Source organism: Saccostrea cucullata, unplaced genomic scaffold (genome assembly GCF_032062105.1).
Source record: "Saccostrea cucullata isolate Sc308-1 unplaced genomic scaffold, CSIRO_AGI_Scuc_v1 ctg53, whole genome shotgun sequence".
NCBI lineage: Eukaryota > Metazoa > Mollusca > Bivalvia > Ostreida > Ostreidae > Saccostrea > Saccostrea cuccullata.
The window spans coordinates 452406-470864 of NW_026936258.1; the positions used below are offsets into that span (position 1 = coordinate 452406).

Here is an 18459-nt window from a genome sequence, read left to right on the forward strand (position 1 = left end):
TATCGCCCTTTACAAACGAAATTCTCGGTGTTCTTCTGGAGTTTTCATTCAGTGAAAGGTCGATCGCGATAAACGCTGTTCCTTGTCGGATAGCAACAAAGATGTCTGCAAGTGGGGATACAAATATTTCGCGTGTGCTTAATAAAGAGCAGAATGGAGTTATTCAAGCCACCTTAACAGGTACTTTTAAAAGAGAGGTGTTGATGTATTTGGAGTGTTTTAGTAAAAACACTGAAAGTGAAAGTAGGATATCTGCAGGCATGGTCAAATGACATCACGATGTGGAGACATGCAGCTGATTTTAGTATACTGTATTTTAAACAGCTGAATTGATTAATTTCCGCATCAGGGATTCTGATGCTGTTTGAGAGCCAACATTCTATTTCAATCAATATTTTTCAATGAATACGATTCTTTACAAATTCATTAGCGAGGCCCACTAAAATAATTTTAAAAAATGAATATACTAAGTTCTTGGAAAGGAAAATGAAAGTTTGCAGTTCTAATTTCAACATTAAACGGACTAAATTCACAATTGTCAATAAGATATTTATTGAATATGGCTGCAATGTTTATTGCAGTTATGGAAATATCTATTCATTATGATGCATTCCATAGCAAGGGATTATAGTGGGTCACGGTGCTCTGTCAGATCTGATATAGGGATCAAGTCCTATTTCACTTTAACTTGAGTATTTAAAAAGTACACATACCGTAATCAGTGTAGGTGGCAGGGACTGTATCAGGGTATTAATCAATCAAAGACAATAAGTTATCAAGGAGACAGCTAGTGCTACTGAGTTTGAAAAAAAATGCATGTTTATATACTAGGTAACGATTTACTTAGTTGGATAGTAACAGTTTGTTCTCTTTTTTTTATGCACATATTTTCACCTTTTTTTCAACATTTTTAGTGATATGACAAATTTATGGTTTGAATTTTTTTGATGTTTTAGCATTCTAAAGATAATTTTTAAAAGATAACCAATATTTGTTTTAATCTTGATTGCATGGTTACAATATGTACAAATAATACTGTAAAGTCTTTTGAATGATATTATATTTCAGACTTGTACCAGATAACCATGGCATATGCTTACTGGAAAAGTGGAAAGAGAAATGAAACTGCAGTCTTCGATCTGTACTTCAGGAAAAATCCATTTAAAGGAGAATTTACAATTTTTGCTGGTTTAGAAGAATGCATTAAGTTTGTCAAAAGTTTCAAGTTCTCAGTCAGTGGTGAGTTACATGTATTTCTTATCCTGAATTTATAAATTACTGGGCATGATTAATCACAATCTAATTAAAATTAGATGTTAGATCCGCTCGCATACTCACTACACTAACATCGATGTTAGTGTAACAAGTATGCGAGTGGATCGAATATCTAATTTTACTTAGATTGGGTTAATCATAGGTGATAGAAATCTGCAGATACTGTCTGCAAGAGTTGCTCTATATTAAACTTAGTTCCAGAAATGATGACTGATCTTTTTTTGACTCGGTTCTCCTTTGATTAAAGTTCCCAGGTCAACTTAACAGTACATTAGCCATTAGGTCCATTAAATTCAAGAAAATGAAGTTTTTGACTGTGTTTATGTGTATTGTTAGTATCAAATCATATTTCTTGCCTTCATAGCAATTTGTGAAAAATGTAATCATGTATCTCTGTATCTCTCACTGTTAATAATATTTATTTTTCTGTTGTAGATATCAACTATCTAAAGACAGTTTTACCTGAAAATATTGAAAATGAATTTTTTGATTACCTTCAAAATTTAACAACAAATGAGGTGCGACTGGTTGCAATTGACGAGGGGATGGTTGTGTTCCCCAAGGTCCCCCTAATCTCAATAGAGGGCCCCCTCCCTGTGGTACAGTTAATGGAAACACCTCTTCTAAACCTTGTTAACTATGCCAGGTAAAATAAAATATGAATATATTGTATTCACTGGTACACATTAATTCAACAACTTGTTGTGCACTTATTATTAGAAGTCAGTGTGGTATATAAAGAGTTTTGTCTATAAAAATAGAAATCAACAAAAGGAATCAATTCCTCTATATATATAGAGGAATTGTATATCAGTATATATATAAACATCTCATGTTTCGATTGAGGAATTATAAATTAAAAATTATTAAGCAAAATTTGATGTTTGGAAGTCTGTGATAAGTTATTTAGAAAAAAAACCCTTTAACAATGCTGAAAAGGGTTGTCCCTAAGACCCAGGGGCCGGGAAATTTCCAAGCCTTTAATGATGTAATCCCCAGTTATTTTTGTTATTCCTCCTAAAATCCCCATTAGGGGAGGAACTCCAAATCCGCTTCTACTTTTTAAATGTAACCTATTTCAATTCTTATGGACAACCCTGCTTTAATTAGTTTCTGTGAAGGAAAAATATATCATGGTTTTCAAAGAGGTCTTGCTGAATTTACTTGCTGTACCAATTAACCACAAAATATGTAATGTTTATTGGCAGGTAACACCTTGCAAATATTAGATGCACTGCAGGTCTTAAACACTGTGAAATAAATTTGTAGTTTGGTCGCCACAAATGGAATGAGATTCAGACAAGCGGCAGGTCGAGACAAAACCTTACTGGAGTTTGGACTCAGAAGAGCTCAGGGTCCTGATGGGGCCTTATCTGCCTCCAGATACTGCTACCTTGGCGGTCAGTTGTATTAATTTTCTTATTGATTCTACTTAACACGTTTGTTTATTCTTTTAAGGAGACATTGATTTTCCCCTCTTATTGATATTAGCTTTACATTGATTTCTGATTCAACCTAAACTGCTGTATATAGTTCTAATAGGATTTCTAAATTAGACCAGTTGTCCCAAACTTGATTTTGTTATATTGTCCTTGAGTGCACTTTAACTGGGATCAAAAGGATTAGTAAAATGCTTCTTTGTAATTACATATCCATACATAGAAAAGAGAGTTAATCTGACCCTTAAATAACCTGCTGAAAATGTATAATAAAAGTCTGCTGAGTTTTTCTGTGGATATGTTATGTAATATATTTAAAGTGATTTTTATATTTACAAAACCCTTAATCTAATTCTTATGTTTGCATTGTCCTTATCTATATATTTCATTTTAGTATCAGTGCATAAAACACTGTAATAATGCAGTCTTAAAATTGTATGATCATGAACAGAGGGTATTTATCAAAATTAGAAAAACTGTGCATGAAACATCATTCAAATTTTCAACTAATTATATTAGGATATCTATATTTATTTTTACAATAATTTTTTTAAGTAGTGAATGTGTTAGATGATACACTTAGTGACATGTTTAATGAGCGTATTTAAATCCCTCTCCACCAGTGTTTAAATTTTTTGTCTTGTTAAGATTTTTCTATATTCATCTGATTTTGTTATTTTCTTCTACTCTAAACAAGAGGAATATGGGCCACAACACTCACCTGGCTTCATTTTGGTTTAATATTAATTTTCTTCTTCTCCCGAAAAGAGTAGAGGCAAAGTCTCCAGCCAAAACCTTGACCCAAATGTTGCAATAAGAAATGTTAACTTTCTAATCCCTATTTAAATTTGACTCCTTTCAGTTTGACTGATATAAAATTATACAAAATTAGTTTTATTATTAAGATGAATGTATGCCAAGTAATTGAAATAGCACAATTGTTTTTTTTCAAGTGGTACGTGCCAAAGGAAGTTTACAAAAAGGGACATGTAGTCAGTTGGCACTCAGTTGTTTTAAAGATAAGAATTTGGACATTTATTTATTAAATCCATAAGCAGTCATAGATTGTATTTGCCGTATCTTTAACAAGAGGGGAGGGGGTATAAGGACAGAAAAAGATACCTGTATTCATGGAATATCTTTTTTTTTTCATTCCATGCCATGTTAGCTCTGATATACCAGTCATTCCATATTTGTTGTAGGGTTTGATGGGACCAGCAATGTGTTGGCAGGGAAGATGTACAACATTCCAGTCAGAGGAACACACGCCCACGCTTTTGTCAATTCCTACTCTTCTCTTTCAGAAGTTCAAGAAAAGGTGAATTCAGATGTTAATGTAAATATTGTATACCCGGTACTTTAAAGTTGTAATAAAACAGGGCAAGGAAGTCATTTCAATGTTTCTTAACAACAAAGAAATGAGATGATACAGTGTAATGTGTTAAGTAGTCTTTTACTTCTACATTTCCATATTTAAGACAGAAGTCAATTTTAAAGTGCTTTTGTTTGTAGTATATTTTATTAACTCAAATTACTTTTGAAGTTGACTTCATTTACAAAGCCAAATTGTAGCAATAAGTAACAGTGTTTACAAAAGCAAGGTTTGTAACTATATGATGTTATGTTTTTATCATGTTATAGGAACTGCTGAATAAGAAAACTAACCAGGTACTCAAATTCACAGCAGTTTGTGTAAAATGGAGGAAGGACTTAGCCCCAGTATTGGGTAGGTGCAACATTTGTTTGATCCAAAGTTGAACAGAATTCTTTCATTTTATATTTACATCACGAAATATGGTTTTCAGAGATAAACACAATTACATAAGGAAACAGCTTTATATAATCATAAAGCCATTTGCTTTTGATTGATCTGCCCTCTGTGTATGCAGTTCACTTCATATCATAAACCAAAAAAAAATGGACAGTTTTTCCTTAAATGTATATGTCTATTGTGTAGTTGATTTGGATGAAGCATGACTCTGTTCAGACATTCTTAGATTCTGTATTAATGTTGATGATGTTTTAGATTTTCTGGATGACCAGGCTTTGATTATGTATTAATGTTGACGATATTTTAGATTTTCTGGACGATCAGGCTTTGATTCTGTATTAATGTTGACGATATTTTAGATTTTCTGGACGATCAGGCTTTGATTCTGTATTAATGTTGACGATATTTTAGATTTTCTGGACGATCAGGCTTTGATTATGTATTAATGTTGACGATATTTTAGAATTTCTGGATGATCAGGCTTTGATTCTGTATTAATGTTGACGATATTTTAGATTTTCTGGATGACCAGGCTTTGATTCTGTATTAATGTTGATGATGTTTTAGATTTTCTGGATGACCAGGCTTTGATTCTGTATTAATGTTGACGATATTTTAGATTTTCTGGACGATCAGGCTTTGATTCTGTATTAATGTTGACGATATTTTAGATTTTCTGGATGATCAGGCTTTGATTCTGTATTAATGTTGATGATGTTTTAGATTTTCTGGACAATCAGGCTTTGATTCTGTATTAATGTTGATGATGTTTTAGGATGATCAGGCTTTGATTCTGTATTAATGTTGATGATGTTTTAGATTTTCTGGGCAATCAGGCTTTGCTCTTCGACTACGTCTGTATTAGATGTGATTTTTGAACTATATTGGTTTGACTTTTACTTAGCATTTTAAATATCCGGTAACGATTTTGTTCCAAGTCGCTCGCATCAACAAACATACAAACACTGATTCTACAGTTTAATTAATTAAAAAGAGAAGGCTGGGAACAACTTTCGGTTGACAGAAATAATTAGGTAAGAAAATGATATTTCTGTGAATGATGCATGTGTTATATGCCGTGCCGATAACACGAACGACGAACTGCTACATCAGAACATGTTTCAAACTGTCGAAGTCGAGGCGACTATTGTCGGCGGCCAAGTTAAAGTTACTAGTGATAATTCGGAAGAAAAGTAATGACTACGATTTGACTTAGACAATTTATGAATTTTACTATTAAACATTACAAAATTAAATTTACTTTGAATAATAATTATTGTATAAAACGCATACCCCCCCCCCTCCAAACCTGCTTACCCACGAATCACAATGCAAAAATTATCTTTTGAATATAAGTATATGACAAAAGTTGATTCACTTGCAGCATACTTATTTTTTGTAACAAAATTATCCTGTTTGTTAGAATCAGTCAATCACTTTCATTTTCATTTGTCTCCAATTAATACAGACAAGTGTGTTTTAATTTTTTTAAAGCGTAAAATAAGATAGATTTTAGGGACAATAGGTATTGGGTGTGTATAATTATTGTTTTAAATATGTACAACTTTGTTAATACAAATATACACTCAAACATTAACAGTATTACAGGAAAATGTGGCAATATATTACTTCTGGAAGAAGGAAATTAGGGGGGTACCTTTAGTGTAGAGCTCATACCACGAAAAGTAATTCGTCAACATATACTTTTTTTAAGCTTATTCTTTTTCTTAAATATCATTTAGTAAAAATAATGCAAATTTACGAAGTTTGAGTCCATAATTTTTTTTAAATGGCCGAGATTGAACAGTGAAGCATATTTTCTCATATCAAATTTTGATGCATTACCCTAACAAAGTGCATCTGTTTATAATAATTCATGCAAAACAATGATTATATATTGTTTACTTACATTTTTCTACTTTATTTTGGGTACTAAAGTTGAATATTTAGACTTTAATTCATTTATATACAACAAAATCTAGGATACGTATATTTTCAATATTTTACATTTCGCGGTACTAGTATATACTCCGATAGGCAATAGCGGAAAAGTTAACATGCTGACATATATTTTTTCTTGCGTCTATCCATTGCTGGGATGTATGTCTATCTTATAAAAGCAGAATTTTTAAGATTGAGCCCATTTAGTGCCGAGTGTAGAACTACCTTAATGTTGACAATATTTTAGATTTTCTGGATGATCAGGCTTTGATTCTGTATTAATGTTGATGATGTTTTAGATTTTCTGGATGACCAGGCTTCTGAGGGGGAATTGGCTGCCTTTATAGCGTACGCTCACGCTTTCCCCGATGGCTTCCTGGCTCTTATTGACACATACGATGTCATCAGGTAAGACTCTCAGTACAAAGGAGAAATAATACTGGTGGCTTAATTCCTAAAATGTTTTCACAACTTATTCTAATAAGTATTCTAATACTTGTTTAATTGGTTTAAGGAAAATTCACAATGAATGATTTTATTTTCTAATTCCAGCATAATATATAAATGATCCAAAGATGAAGTTTTATACAATTTTTTGATTTTTTTTAAGACTGCATGTTTAAAAAATGTGTTACATTACTAGTGCTGTGCGATATTACCGGTTAACCGGTGTATCCCGATTTCGTTCTTCACAATACGTATCGCGGTATTTTTTTGTGAATACCGGTTTGGGTTCGATATGCTATAAATTGTTACAAAAAGAGTTATTTGCCCTTTTCAAGGTAAAATATGGCGGCAAGCGAAGTGAAGTGTGATCAGAAATCAGAGACATGTCTCTTTCAAAAACGAAACGACAACAGCTGTTATATGAAACCCCTTCATGTTAAAGCTGAATCTGAGTATTACAGCTTAATTGAATTCAACAAGTGCGACAAAAAAACTTATCTTGCCGCTTGCGCCGACATAACGCGATCAGGCAATAAGAATATCAACTCGAGAATACATGTAATTTGAGTTTGTGTTTTCATTTAACCTTGACGAAAAGCAAGAGATTATTAAATATTTATATCGTGATATATTGCAATACAAAATATAATATTGCAATATATCGCGATACAATTTTCCGTTGCGATACCCAGCACTATACATTACGTCTAACATCTATAATTTGATGTGAATTGAATTATATATAGGTCAGGGCTCCCTAACTTCTGTACTGTAGCCATGGCTCTCAGTGACTTTGGATATGAACCTAGGGGAATTCGTCTGGACAGTGGAGACTTGGCGTACCTGTCTCAGGTAGTCAGAGAGAGCTTCAAGAAGGTAGCAGATAAGTAAGTGTACATCTTATTTATATCACTTCAAAAAGGTAGCCAATAAGTAAATACATCTTATTCATATCAAAGGATCATTTATACATTCTGCAATTAGGATAATTTGAAATGACAAGTCTATGACAAATTCATGCAGGAAATTTTAGTTCATAGAGGTTATCTCCCATCAAAACACAATCTTAAAGCAAATTTCTTTTATTGTGTACAGAATGCTTGAAAGAATCTGATGTGTGATATTGTTTCTGATGAAGAAAGCAATTGAACAATGTATATATACTCAACCCTTGTCTAAATTCTTATCCTTGAGTTTTAATGTAAAAAAAATTATTTGAATTGATCTTATGTATGTCGGAGACGTAAATGTGTGACATTGGTGATGTGAAATATTTCTGCAAGGTCAAATCTTTCATACTAGTTTTCTTCGTTTTTTTATTTTTGAGAATGTGATTCATTTATTTTAAGGTTTGGAGTTCCATGGTTTGCTAAATTAAACATTGTGGCCAGTAATGACATCAATGAAGATACAATACATTCTCTTAATCAGCAGGTAACACAATTAAAGTTACAGATAATGCACTAAACACTTTTGAGAAAGATTTGAAATTCACCTGAATTAATCTATGGATTTCTGAATTTGATAGGGCCATGAAATTGACAGCTTTGGGGTCGGTACTCATTTAGTCACATGCCAAAAACAGCCAGCACTAGGGGGTGTGTACAAGGTAAGATTTTCTATAGCACCAAGAGTTATTTACAATGTTAAAACATGCATAACAATTAGCACTAGGGGTTATGCACAAGTCTCAACAGTGAGAACATGGGGTAGTTTACATGTACAGGGAGAGTGTACAAGGTCAGACTGCTAATAGTGAGCACGATGGGTATTACACAACAGTCAGTACTTGAGATGTACGCAGCAACTAGCACTGAGGGGTGGGGGGGAGGGGTTATACAAGTTAACCCATATTCAGAATCAACAACACTAGGGGGTTTACAAGAAAAGTCTCTGAAAAAGCCAGCACTGGGAGGCACAAAAACCAGCACTAACAGGTGTTTACAACGTAAGAAAAACCAGACTAGAGGGTCAGTACACTGTATAACATTATTAACATCTGGCATTGGTGAGAAGATGAACAAGGTAAGATATTCTCAACAACTAACATTTTTGGAGCAAGGGGGGGGGGGTGAGAACAACAGCCAACTATTTGGGGGAGGGGGGCTATGAACAACAACCAGCATTAATGGATGTGTACAAGGAAAGCAATTTAATAAGCAGCACTAAATGTTCAGTGATATGTAAATACTATGGATTTTTTTTAACATTGAAAATATTCATAGATGTTAATAAATAAAAATGAAAAAAAAATGCTTTAACTCTTAGCAATTTTCATTTTTTCTTTATTCTAGCTGGTTGAAATAAATAAAAACCCTCGAATGAAACTGAGTGAGGATGTAGAAAAGGTGACCATTCCAGGCAGGAAACTTGCCTATCGCTTGTTTGGTATTGACGGTCAGTATTATTAAATTGTTTCCAAATTAAATTTTTGGCTAATTTGGTTTTATTAATACCATTAGTAAAGATTATAACATCATACATATAAACAATAAGTTAAAAAAGAAAATGTTTACATCTGGGATAATCATTTGCTTCCCTAATTCCTGGAATGGAAATGAAAATTCTTAGTAGGTTGTCATTAAATCTTAGGTATAGCATGATAAACAAACATAGAAAAAAGTTATCCATCCAAATTCCTGAAGAAAAAACAGAAAAGAGATTTTGATACAGCATGTGATTTTAATTACTTTTAGGCAATGCTCTAGTAGATCTTAGGCCAAAAAAAAAATTAATCAAGTTTCTCAGGCACCACTGCATCAGTTCAAAAACGGCCGCATTGAACAATTGTATTGACATATTGAAAAGGGAAATAACTCAATTTTCTATTTTTCCAAGTTGAAAAAAGAAAATCGAGTTATTGCCCTTTTCATAAATGCTAAGAAAGATGTTTTATTAGAAAAACAATATCTTTCTTCTAAATTTACAGTATTTTATAAATTAACTTTTAATAAATGTTTGGAATAACATTTAAAGTTGAATATATATTATTACTAATTTCAGAGAACAAAACTTAAGAATTAGTAGATATTATCATTTTTAGCTCACCTGAGCCGAAGGCTCAAGTGAGCTTTTCTGATCACATTTTGTCCGGCGTCCGTCTGTCTGTAAACTTTTCACATTTTCGACTTCTTCTCAAGAACCATTGGGCCAATTTCAACCAAACTTGCCAAAAACTTGGTGAAAGGGATTCAACTTTGTTCAAATAAAGGGCCACGCCCTCATTCAAGGGGAGATAATTGGGAATTAATGAAAATTTGGTGGTATGTTTTAAAAATCTTCTTCTCCAGAACCACTGTGCCAGGAAAGACGAAACTTATAGGGAAACATCCTCAGGAAGTGTAGATTCAAATTTGTTCAAATCATGACCCCCGGGGGTAGGGCGGGGCCACAATTGCCGACCAAAGTTTTACATAGAAATATATGGGAAAATTCTTTAAAAATCTTCTTCTCAAGAATATCAAAGCCATAATTGATCATATTTATATGGAAGCATTCTCAGGTAGTGTAAATTCACATTTGTTCAAATCATGACCCCCGGGGGTAGGGCGGGGCCACAATGGCCGACCAAAGTTTTACATAGAAATATATAGGAAATTTTTTAAAAATCTTTTTCTCAAGAATAGAAAAGCCATAATTGATCATATTTATATGGAAGCATTCTCAGGTAGTGTAGATTCAAGTTAGTTCAAATCATGACCCCCGGGGGTAGGGCGGGGCCAAAATGGCCGACCAAAGTTTTACATAGAAATATATAGGAAAAGTTTTTTAAAAATCTTCTTCTCAAGAATAACAAAGCCATAATTGATCATATCTATATGGAAGCATCCTCAGGTAGTGTAGATTCAAGTTTGTTCAAATCGTGACCCCCTGGGGTAGGGCGGGGTCACAATGGCTGACCAAAGTTTTACATGAAATATATGGGAAAATTCTTTAAAAATCTTTTTCTCAAGAATAGCAAAGCCATAATTGGTCATGGGACTACTTTTGGATTTAAACTTTTCAATAATAAACCAATATCTACTTTTTCCTAGCCACAGTGCTCAGGTGAGCGATGTAGCCCGTGGGCCTCTTGTTTTTTAACAAACGACTTTAAAAAATGTGTAGACTAAATCCTGCTTCAAAAAAAAAAAAAAAAAAAAAAAAAAAAAAAAACCTGCCTGCCGCATTGAATTCTGATTTTTTTGGCTTGAGAAACTATTGATTAATTATACCCCCCGCAAACGAAGTTTGGGGGGGTATATAGGAATCACCTTGTCCGTGTGTCCGTCTGTCTAGCTGTCCAGCTGTCCGTCTGTCCGTCCGTCCGTCTGTCTATGTAATCATGTCCGGTCCATATCTTTCTTACAGAGGGACATTAGAATCTACTACTCCATACAAAGATTGCCCATGTCCTAAGGGTGTGTCATGACCTTGACCCAAGGTCATTTGGGGAACTTCAAGGTCACTGGAAGAAAAATTTCATAATTCGTGTCCGGTCCATATCTTTCTTATGGATAAACTTGGTAGGTTCTCATTTCACACAAAGATTGCCCATGACCCAAGGGGTGTGTCATGACCTTGACCCAAGGTCATTTGGGGAACTTCAAGGTCACTGGAAGAAAAATTTCATAATTCGTGTCCGGTCCATATCTTTCTTATGGATAAACTTGGTAGGTTCTCCTTTCACACAAAGATTGCCCATGATATAAGGGTGTGTCCTGACCTTGATTCAAGGTCATTTGGGGAACTTCAAGGTCACTGGAAGAAAAATTTCATAATTCGTGTCTGGTCTATATCTTTCTTATGGATAAACTTGGTAGGTTCTCATTTCACACAAAGATTGCTCATGACCCAAGGGTGTGTCATGACCTTGACCCAAGGTCATTTGGGGAACTTCAAGGTCACTGGAAGAAAAATTTCATAATTCGTTTCCAGTCTATATCTTTCTTATGGATAAACTTGGTAGGTTCTCATTTCACACAAAGATTGCCCATGACCTGAGAGTGTGTCATGACCTTGACCCAAGGTCATTTGGGGAAGTTCAAGGTCACTGGAAGAAAAAATTCATAATTTGTGTCCAGTCCATATCTTTCTTATGGATAAATTTGGTAGGTTCTCATTTCACAGAAAGATTCCTCCTGACTTAAGGAGTGTCATGACCTTGGGTCAAGCTCTTTGGGGAAGTCAAGGTCACTGGAAGAAAAATTTCATAATTCATGTTTGATACATATCTTTATTAAGGAAAAACTTACTTCTGAAAAACCCAGCGGGGGGTATTTTGTCCCGTTTGGACAGTTCTAGTTTTTTTTGGCCTTATGATGCAGCATGTAATTTGTTACTTTCAGGCAATGCTCTAGTAGATTTTATAGGTACTTGGACACAGATTTCAAGTTATTATTTTCTCTATAATATTACGACTTATATATTTTAATAGCATTTCGCAGAAAAATTAATTAAAAATTTTATTTCATATAAAAGATATTAAAATTTCAAATTATTTGGCGGTTTTGATTGACACATCCTTGCACTTTCACAAATTAATTGTATTCTTAATTCTTAGGAAAAGTGGCAATCTCGTTTTGTATAAATGAAAAATATTAATACTATAATCTAGAAAATTCAGAGTAGACATATTCGAAAGCAAAACAAACACACAATATATTATCAGTCCGTGCAGTTGTGGTAAGCAGACTGTGACTGTTGAACGCACCCGGTGAATTGTAAACATAAACATTAACAGAACTCGAGCCCTGTTTACAAAAACTGTGTACATAACACGAGTGTGATCGATTTGCTAAACTCTGTACGCAACTCTTAGTTTGGAATGACAATACTTGTGAAGGAGTTTTGCTTTCTAACATTTCTACTCTGAATAAAATTATTTTTCTGGATAAAAGTGTTAATATTTCTCATGAATACACAATAAAACACAATTAAAAATTGCATATACCATTTCCACTTTATCCGTTTCCCCGCAATCACGCATTTTCACGCACTTTAAAAAGTTCATTTAATCTTAAATTTAATGGCAATTTCCTTCTATTTTATACTTGCAAAAACTTGTGAAAAGTTATTTTTGTGTCATAATATTATTTGCGCTTTAGGAAACGTGTACCACGCTAAAAGGTGCTTGCGGGGAAATGGTAAATTTCTATTTCTATGACGTGAACATTAAGTGTATGTGGCATAACAGTTCAGTAAGTTGTAAAGAGTTAAGAATAAGGTTAAAACTTGTGAAAGTGCAAGGATATGTCAATCAAACCCGCCAAAATATTTTTAATAACTTTTAAATGAAATAAGATTTTTAATTAATTTTTGTGTGAAATGCTATTAAAATATATAAGTCGTAATATTATAGAGAAAATATTGACTTCAAATCTGTGTCCAAGTACCTTTATGATACAGCATGTAATTTGTTACTTTCAGGCAATGCTCTAGTAGATCTTATGATACAGCATGTGACTTGTTACTTGTAGGCAATGCTCTAGTAGATCTTATGATGCAGCATGTGATTTGTTACTTTTAGGCAATGCTCTAGTAGATCTTATGATGCATCATGTGACTTGTTACTTTTAGGCAATGCTCTAGTAGATCTTATGCTCTAGTAGATCTTATGATGCAGCATGTGACTTGTTACTTTTAGGCAATGCTCTAGTAGATCTTATGATGCAGCATGTGACTTGTTACTTGTAGGCAATGCTCTAGTAGATCTTATGATGCAGCATGTGACTTATTACTTGTAGGCAATGCTCTAGTAGATCTTATGATGCAACCTTCAGAGACGGCGCCACAGCCTGGAGAACGTGTCTTATGTCGTCATCCTATACAGGTACGGTACTAACAGTACTTATTTTGTGCACCATCTCTTGCTTAAAGCTATATTTATGTCACCCACTCTTGGTACAGGATATTTTCTGTTGACTTTGTCCCTTCCTGAATGTTGTGTCACCATTTGAAGAATGGCCTTATGATGTGAACCAATATGAATACAGACCATGTTCTGTTGACCATCTCATCCTGAATACTAAGTTTATTCTGGCCTTCACCGGAAGTCCTCTCCTATTTATTGGGTTTGCAAAGATGTGACCAGGTTTTTCATTCTTGAATTTTATGTATAGATTCAATTCAAAAGAAAATGTGTATACTGATGATCACAAGGATGGAACTCTGGTTGCAGTGGAAAGAAGAAAGTGTAATAACCACTGACCTAACTAGAGTTTTGATCCTTTTATTCAGCAGTGATTGAATAAAAAAGGTAAATTGTTACATAAGTGGACATGTGGGATTTTTCTGGGTACTCCAGTTTCCTCTCACAGAAACACCTCCTCCTTAGGCTACATCTGTGCAATAAAGGATCCCATTTGAAATGTCCTTTCCAAATTTCATGGGCTATCCTTGGTATTATATGAACATATCTTTATATTTTGTTTAATTATGTTGATACTGAATTAAGCTAATTTATTTTGTGGATAAATTTCCAGGAATCAAGACGAGCCTACGTAATCCCAGCCAAAGTTGAACTGCTTCACAAGTGTTACTGGGACAAAGGAAAGGTAAGTGGGATTTCGAATCTGATCCATATTGCATTTAATAATATCTAAATGACAATTATTTACAATTACTTACTGATATATTTGACTTTCAAAGTTTTGTAGTTGGATTTAAAAGTTTATAGATATTTTTTTTTTAAACTTTCAATATTCAACAGGTGGTACAACCTCTTCCAACCCTAACTGAACTTCGAACCAAGGCCCTTAAATCTCTACAAACCCTGAGAATTGACCACAAGAGAGCACTGAATCCTACACCATACAAGGTAATGCTGCGGGTGTCACACCAGTATACTGTAAACGCATTACATTTGGCGATGTATTCTTCTTAGTGCTTTTGGCGGAAAGATACTTCTGCTAATTCAAGTACATTGCTAAATGTCTTAAACATTGATACATGAATAAGAATATCGAAATGCGCTAAATCAAATCTACGCTAACTTGCTTAAAAATCACTTTCCACTAAATATCGTATACGCTAAATATAATACATTTACAGTATTACTTTAGGTCCATATGAAAACATGGCCAAAGCTAAACGATTCCTCATCTTCCTTCTCAGAGGAAGCAAGAACTTAGATTTTTCTGAGGTTAAAAACAACACGTTGGCTGTCTGATTTACCAGATATATACAGGAGTATTGTTGATTTATTATACCCCCACTTGGAAGGAGAGGGGGATCTACTGTTTTACCCTTGTGTCTCTCTGTCAGTTTGTCTGTCTATCTGTCTGTAATAAGTTTTTGGTCACAGTTTTCACAGCAACTCTTGGTAGATGCTTGAAATTTTAGCACATTCTTTGTTGAGGCATGCAACGTGGTGGGATTCATTTTTGTACGAATCTGATGTCAACTTCCTGTTCATCTGTATGTTATTTTCGTAATTATACTTGTGTATATTCACATAATAGTGTATATTCACACTGACATATCGGTATTGTTGTTTTACTGTATTTCAAGGGTGGATGGTTAAGTGTGTGTATGTACTTAAAGGTTTAAGAATAAGGACAATAAGAAAACAAGTTTTTCACTGTGGTGTTACTTTTGCTCTGATGATAAACTTGATTTCTATTTCAGGTGTCTGTAAGCAGTGAGCTTTACACCTTTATGCATGAACTCTGGCTAAAGAATGCACCCATTGGAGAGCTGTGTTAAAATGGGATGCTAAAGTCAGTCCTGTTGACCAATGAAAATCTTAGTTTTACAGCCAGTATATTGTCTTATAACTGCCTTTTTAAGGAGACCATTTTGTTTATACTTATTTTTCAGTATTCCAGACAATCTTAATTACTCAATGGACTCTGTTTTGTGTGCAATATGTTTTTATTTCCTGATGTGTTAGAACTATCTTTCATTTTTTGCCCTGTTTAGAAACGTAGGGCCTGTTTTGCAAAAGAACTTGCAATTCAGACCATATGTATGCCATGATTTTAAGTGTGTCTAACTCTGCCTAGCGAATATTTTAAATAAAAATTGCTCTCTAAAGATTTATTTCCAAAAAGAAATAAAATATAATAAAGAAATTCAAAATGCTAAAAAAAAAGGACAATTATTCTTAAAGGATATTTAAGTTATAGGTCAAAAGTTCTTTTGATAAGACAAGACCTAAAATATGAATACATCTCTTGTACCAATTTAAGTAGATTTATACACTTTATTTGTCCTTTCAGTGCAGTATTATAGATTTTTCAGCCATACTGTGATTTAAAATATTTTTTTTTCAGATTCATGTTAGTGTGACCGCGGAGCTGTTTTTGAATTTTGAATTTTTTTTATTCAATATTATGATACATATTAAAAGAACATCATTTTGTTACTATGGGGTGGCACCCCATATTGCATTATGTTATTCACAAGGTAACTCTATCAGTATAAAAAACATATCATCCAACTGCACACATACTTGTATCCCCCTCTCTCCTGTGCTACTGTTTCTTACAAAGTCCGTGTTACTACCTCTTTTGTTTGTACGAGAAAATTACATTATCCTCTCATAGAAACATGTACACATAAACTGCCCCTCCTCCATGTATTCTTATTTCCACAGGGTGCTCACCCTGAAAATCTCATGTTTTTGTTTTATCTGAGTCATTGTGCCTGAAGACTATACAATCATTAGTTGTTTTTTTCAAAATGATTTTAATGAATTTGTTATATTTTTAGATAAGATTTTATTTGAAACAGAGATATTTTTATTGAATTGTACATAATAAATCAATTGTGTGAGACAAATGTTAACATTTCTTAGAGCCATACTACATGTGCATAAAAAATTTGAATTTGTCATTAATACATTTACTAGTACACTCTATACTAAGATTTTTTTAAATGAATGTTCAGACTCTTGAAGCAGTTATTCCTTAACTAACAGAATTTTCACTTCTAGGACAAGGACTAGTCAAAAAGCTTTAGTCTTTCAAAATGCACCTTTTAATCTTAATTCCTGAACTTTTTATTTGAAGGTTGACTTTATTAACATACATTATCATTTTTTCTCATTTTGATACATTATACAATGTTGCCAGTAATACTATTTACTATGAAATATTTTAAAAACTTGTATTCTCATTCAGTCTTATTCCAAATATTGTTTTTAAATAATGACTGGAACACATGTTCACTTTATTAATGGTAAAAAGGGTATGCAGTTGAACAATATTGCAATGATTGATATATTTATTCTTTTCCATAATTACAAACCATTAGAGCTACAGTCTCATCAGAGACTTTTAACAGAGTGATTCAATCATGTCAGCAAAACCATCTTGTAGCCTATCATCTATGCATTGTATTTTTCTTTTTAATGGTTTGTTTGTTTTAATGAATAGTCTGTGGATATACATGTAGCAGTTACCAAACTGAGTTTCTAATGTTGCTGGTATAATAGAATGACAAATGTATAGGAAGTCTGATAAAATATACATGTATCTTTAATTTCAAGCAATACAAATAAAAATCTTTCAGTTAATTTTGCTTTGTATTTTGTGTAGAAAGCTTGTTCTGTCTTTGCCAGACTTCTGTCATGTTGTAAATTTTGAATTTAAACTCTCCCTGTGAACAGGGCGTAAATATTAATATACAATGATTTTTTCTGATCACATTTTGTCCCGTGTCCGTCTGTCTGTCTGTCTGTAAACTTTTAACATTTTCGACATCTTCTCAAGAACCGCTGGGCCAATTTCAACCAAACTTGCCACAAAGCATTCTTGGGTGAAGGGAATTCAAGTTTTTTCAAATGAAGGGCCACGCCCTCTTTCAAGGGGAGATAATTGGGAATTAATGAAAATTTGGTGGTATGATTTAAAAATCTTCTTCTCAAGAACCACTGTGCCAGGAAAGATGAAACTTATGGGGAAAGATCCTCAGGTAGTGTAGATTCAGATTTGTTCAAATCATGACCCTCGGGGGTAGGGCGGGGCAAAAATGGCCAACCAAAGTTTTACATAGAAATATATAGGAAAATTCTTTAAAAATCTTCTTCTCAAGAATGACAAAGCCATAATTCATCATATTTATATGGAAGCATCCTCAGGTAGTGTAGATTCAAGTTTGTTCAAATCATTACCCCCAGGGGTAGGGCGGGGCAAAAATGGCTGACCAAAGTTTTACATAGAAATATGTAGGAAAATTCTTTAAAAATCTTCTCAAGAATGACAAAGCCATAATTGATCATATTTATATGGAAGCATCCTCAGGTAGTGTAGATTCAGATTTGTTCAAATCATGACCCCCAGGGGTAGGGTGGGGCCAAAATGGCTGTCCAAAGTTTTACATAGAAATATGTAGGAAAATTCTTTTAAAATCTTCTTCTCAAGAATTGCAAAGCCATAATTAATCACATTTATATGGAAGCATCCTCAGGTAGTGTAGATTTAAATTTGTTCAAATCATGACCCCCGGGGGTAGGGCGGGGCCAAAATGGCCGACCAATGTTTTACATAGAAATATATAGGAAAATTCTTTAAAAATCTTCTTCTCAAGAATGACAAAGCCATAAATTATTTATAGAGAAGCATCCTCAAGTAGTGTAGTTTCTAGTTTGTTCAAATCATGATC

General features: G+C 33.5%; 1 protein-coding gene across 3 annotated transcripts; it reads left to right on the forward strand.

Annotated features, from left to right (window-relative positions):
* The first annotated feature begins 3 nt into the window (after positions 1 to 3).
* Positions 4 to 17371, forward strand: LOC134245123 (nicotinate phosphoribosyltransferase-like). 3 transcript variants are annotated; one of them, XM_062727382.1, is made up of 15 exons: positions 4 to 180; positions 1069 to 1239; positions 1711 to 1921; positions 2545 to 2675; positions 3917 to 4032; positions 4356 to 4440; positions 6726 to 6834; positions 7620 to 7760; positions 8223 to 8307; positions 8402 to 8482; positions 9168 to 9270; positions 13599 to 13684; positions 14337 to 14408; positions 14564 to 14685; positions 14916 to 15064. In XM_062727382.1, the coding sequence occupies exons 1-15, from the start codon at positions 102 to 104 to the stop codon at positions 14923 to 14925; spliced, it is 1602 nt and encodes a 533-aa protein (XP_062583366.1). In that variant the 5' UTR covers positions 4 to 101; the 3' UTR covers positions 14926 to 15064. The 3 variants fall into 3 exon arrangements, with proteins under 3 accessions (XP_062583366.1, XP_062583365.1, XP_062583367.1); XM_062727381.1 differs by lacking the exon at positions 14916 to 15064 and adding an exon at positions 15481 to 17371 and having other exon boundaries at positions 9 to 180; positions 14564 to 14671; XM_062727383.1 differs by lacking the exons at positions 4 to 180; positions 14916 to 15064 and adding exons at positions 494 to 831; positions 15481 to 17371 and having other exon boundaries at positions 14564 to 14671.
* The last annotated feature ends 1088 nt before the right edge of the window (positions 17372 to 18459 follow it).

Bases quoted from the DNA above. Each gene is read 5' to 3' on its own strand.
- LOC134245123 (XM_062727381.1), top strand. From the start codon at position 102: ATGTCTGCAAGTGGGGATACAAATATTTCGCGTGTGCTTAATAAAGAG. The intron at 1,240-1,710 runs GTGAGTTACATG...TTTCTGTTGTAG, and splicing joins TTTCAAGTTCTCAGTCAGTG to ATATCAACTATCTAAAGACA. The intron at 1,922-2,544 runs GTAAAATAAAAT...ATAAATTTGTAG, and splicing joins AACCTTGTTAACTATGCCAG to TTTGGTCGCCACAAATGGAA.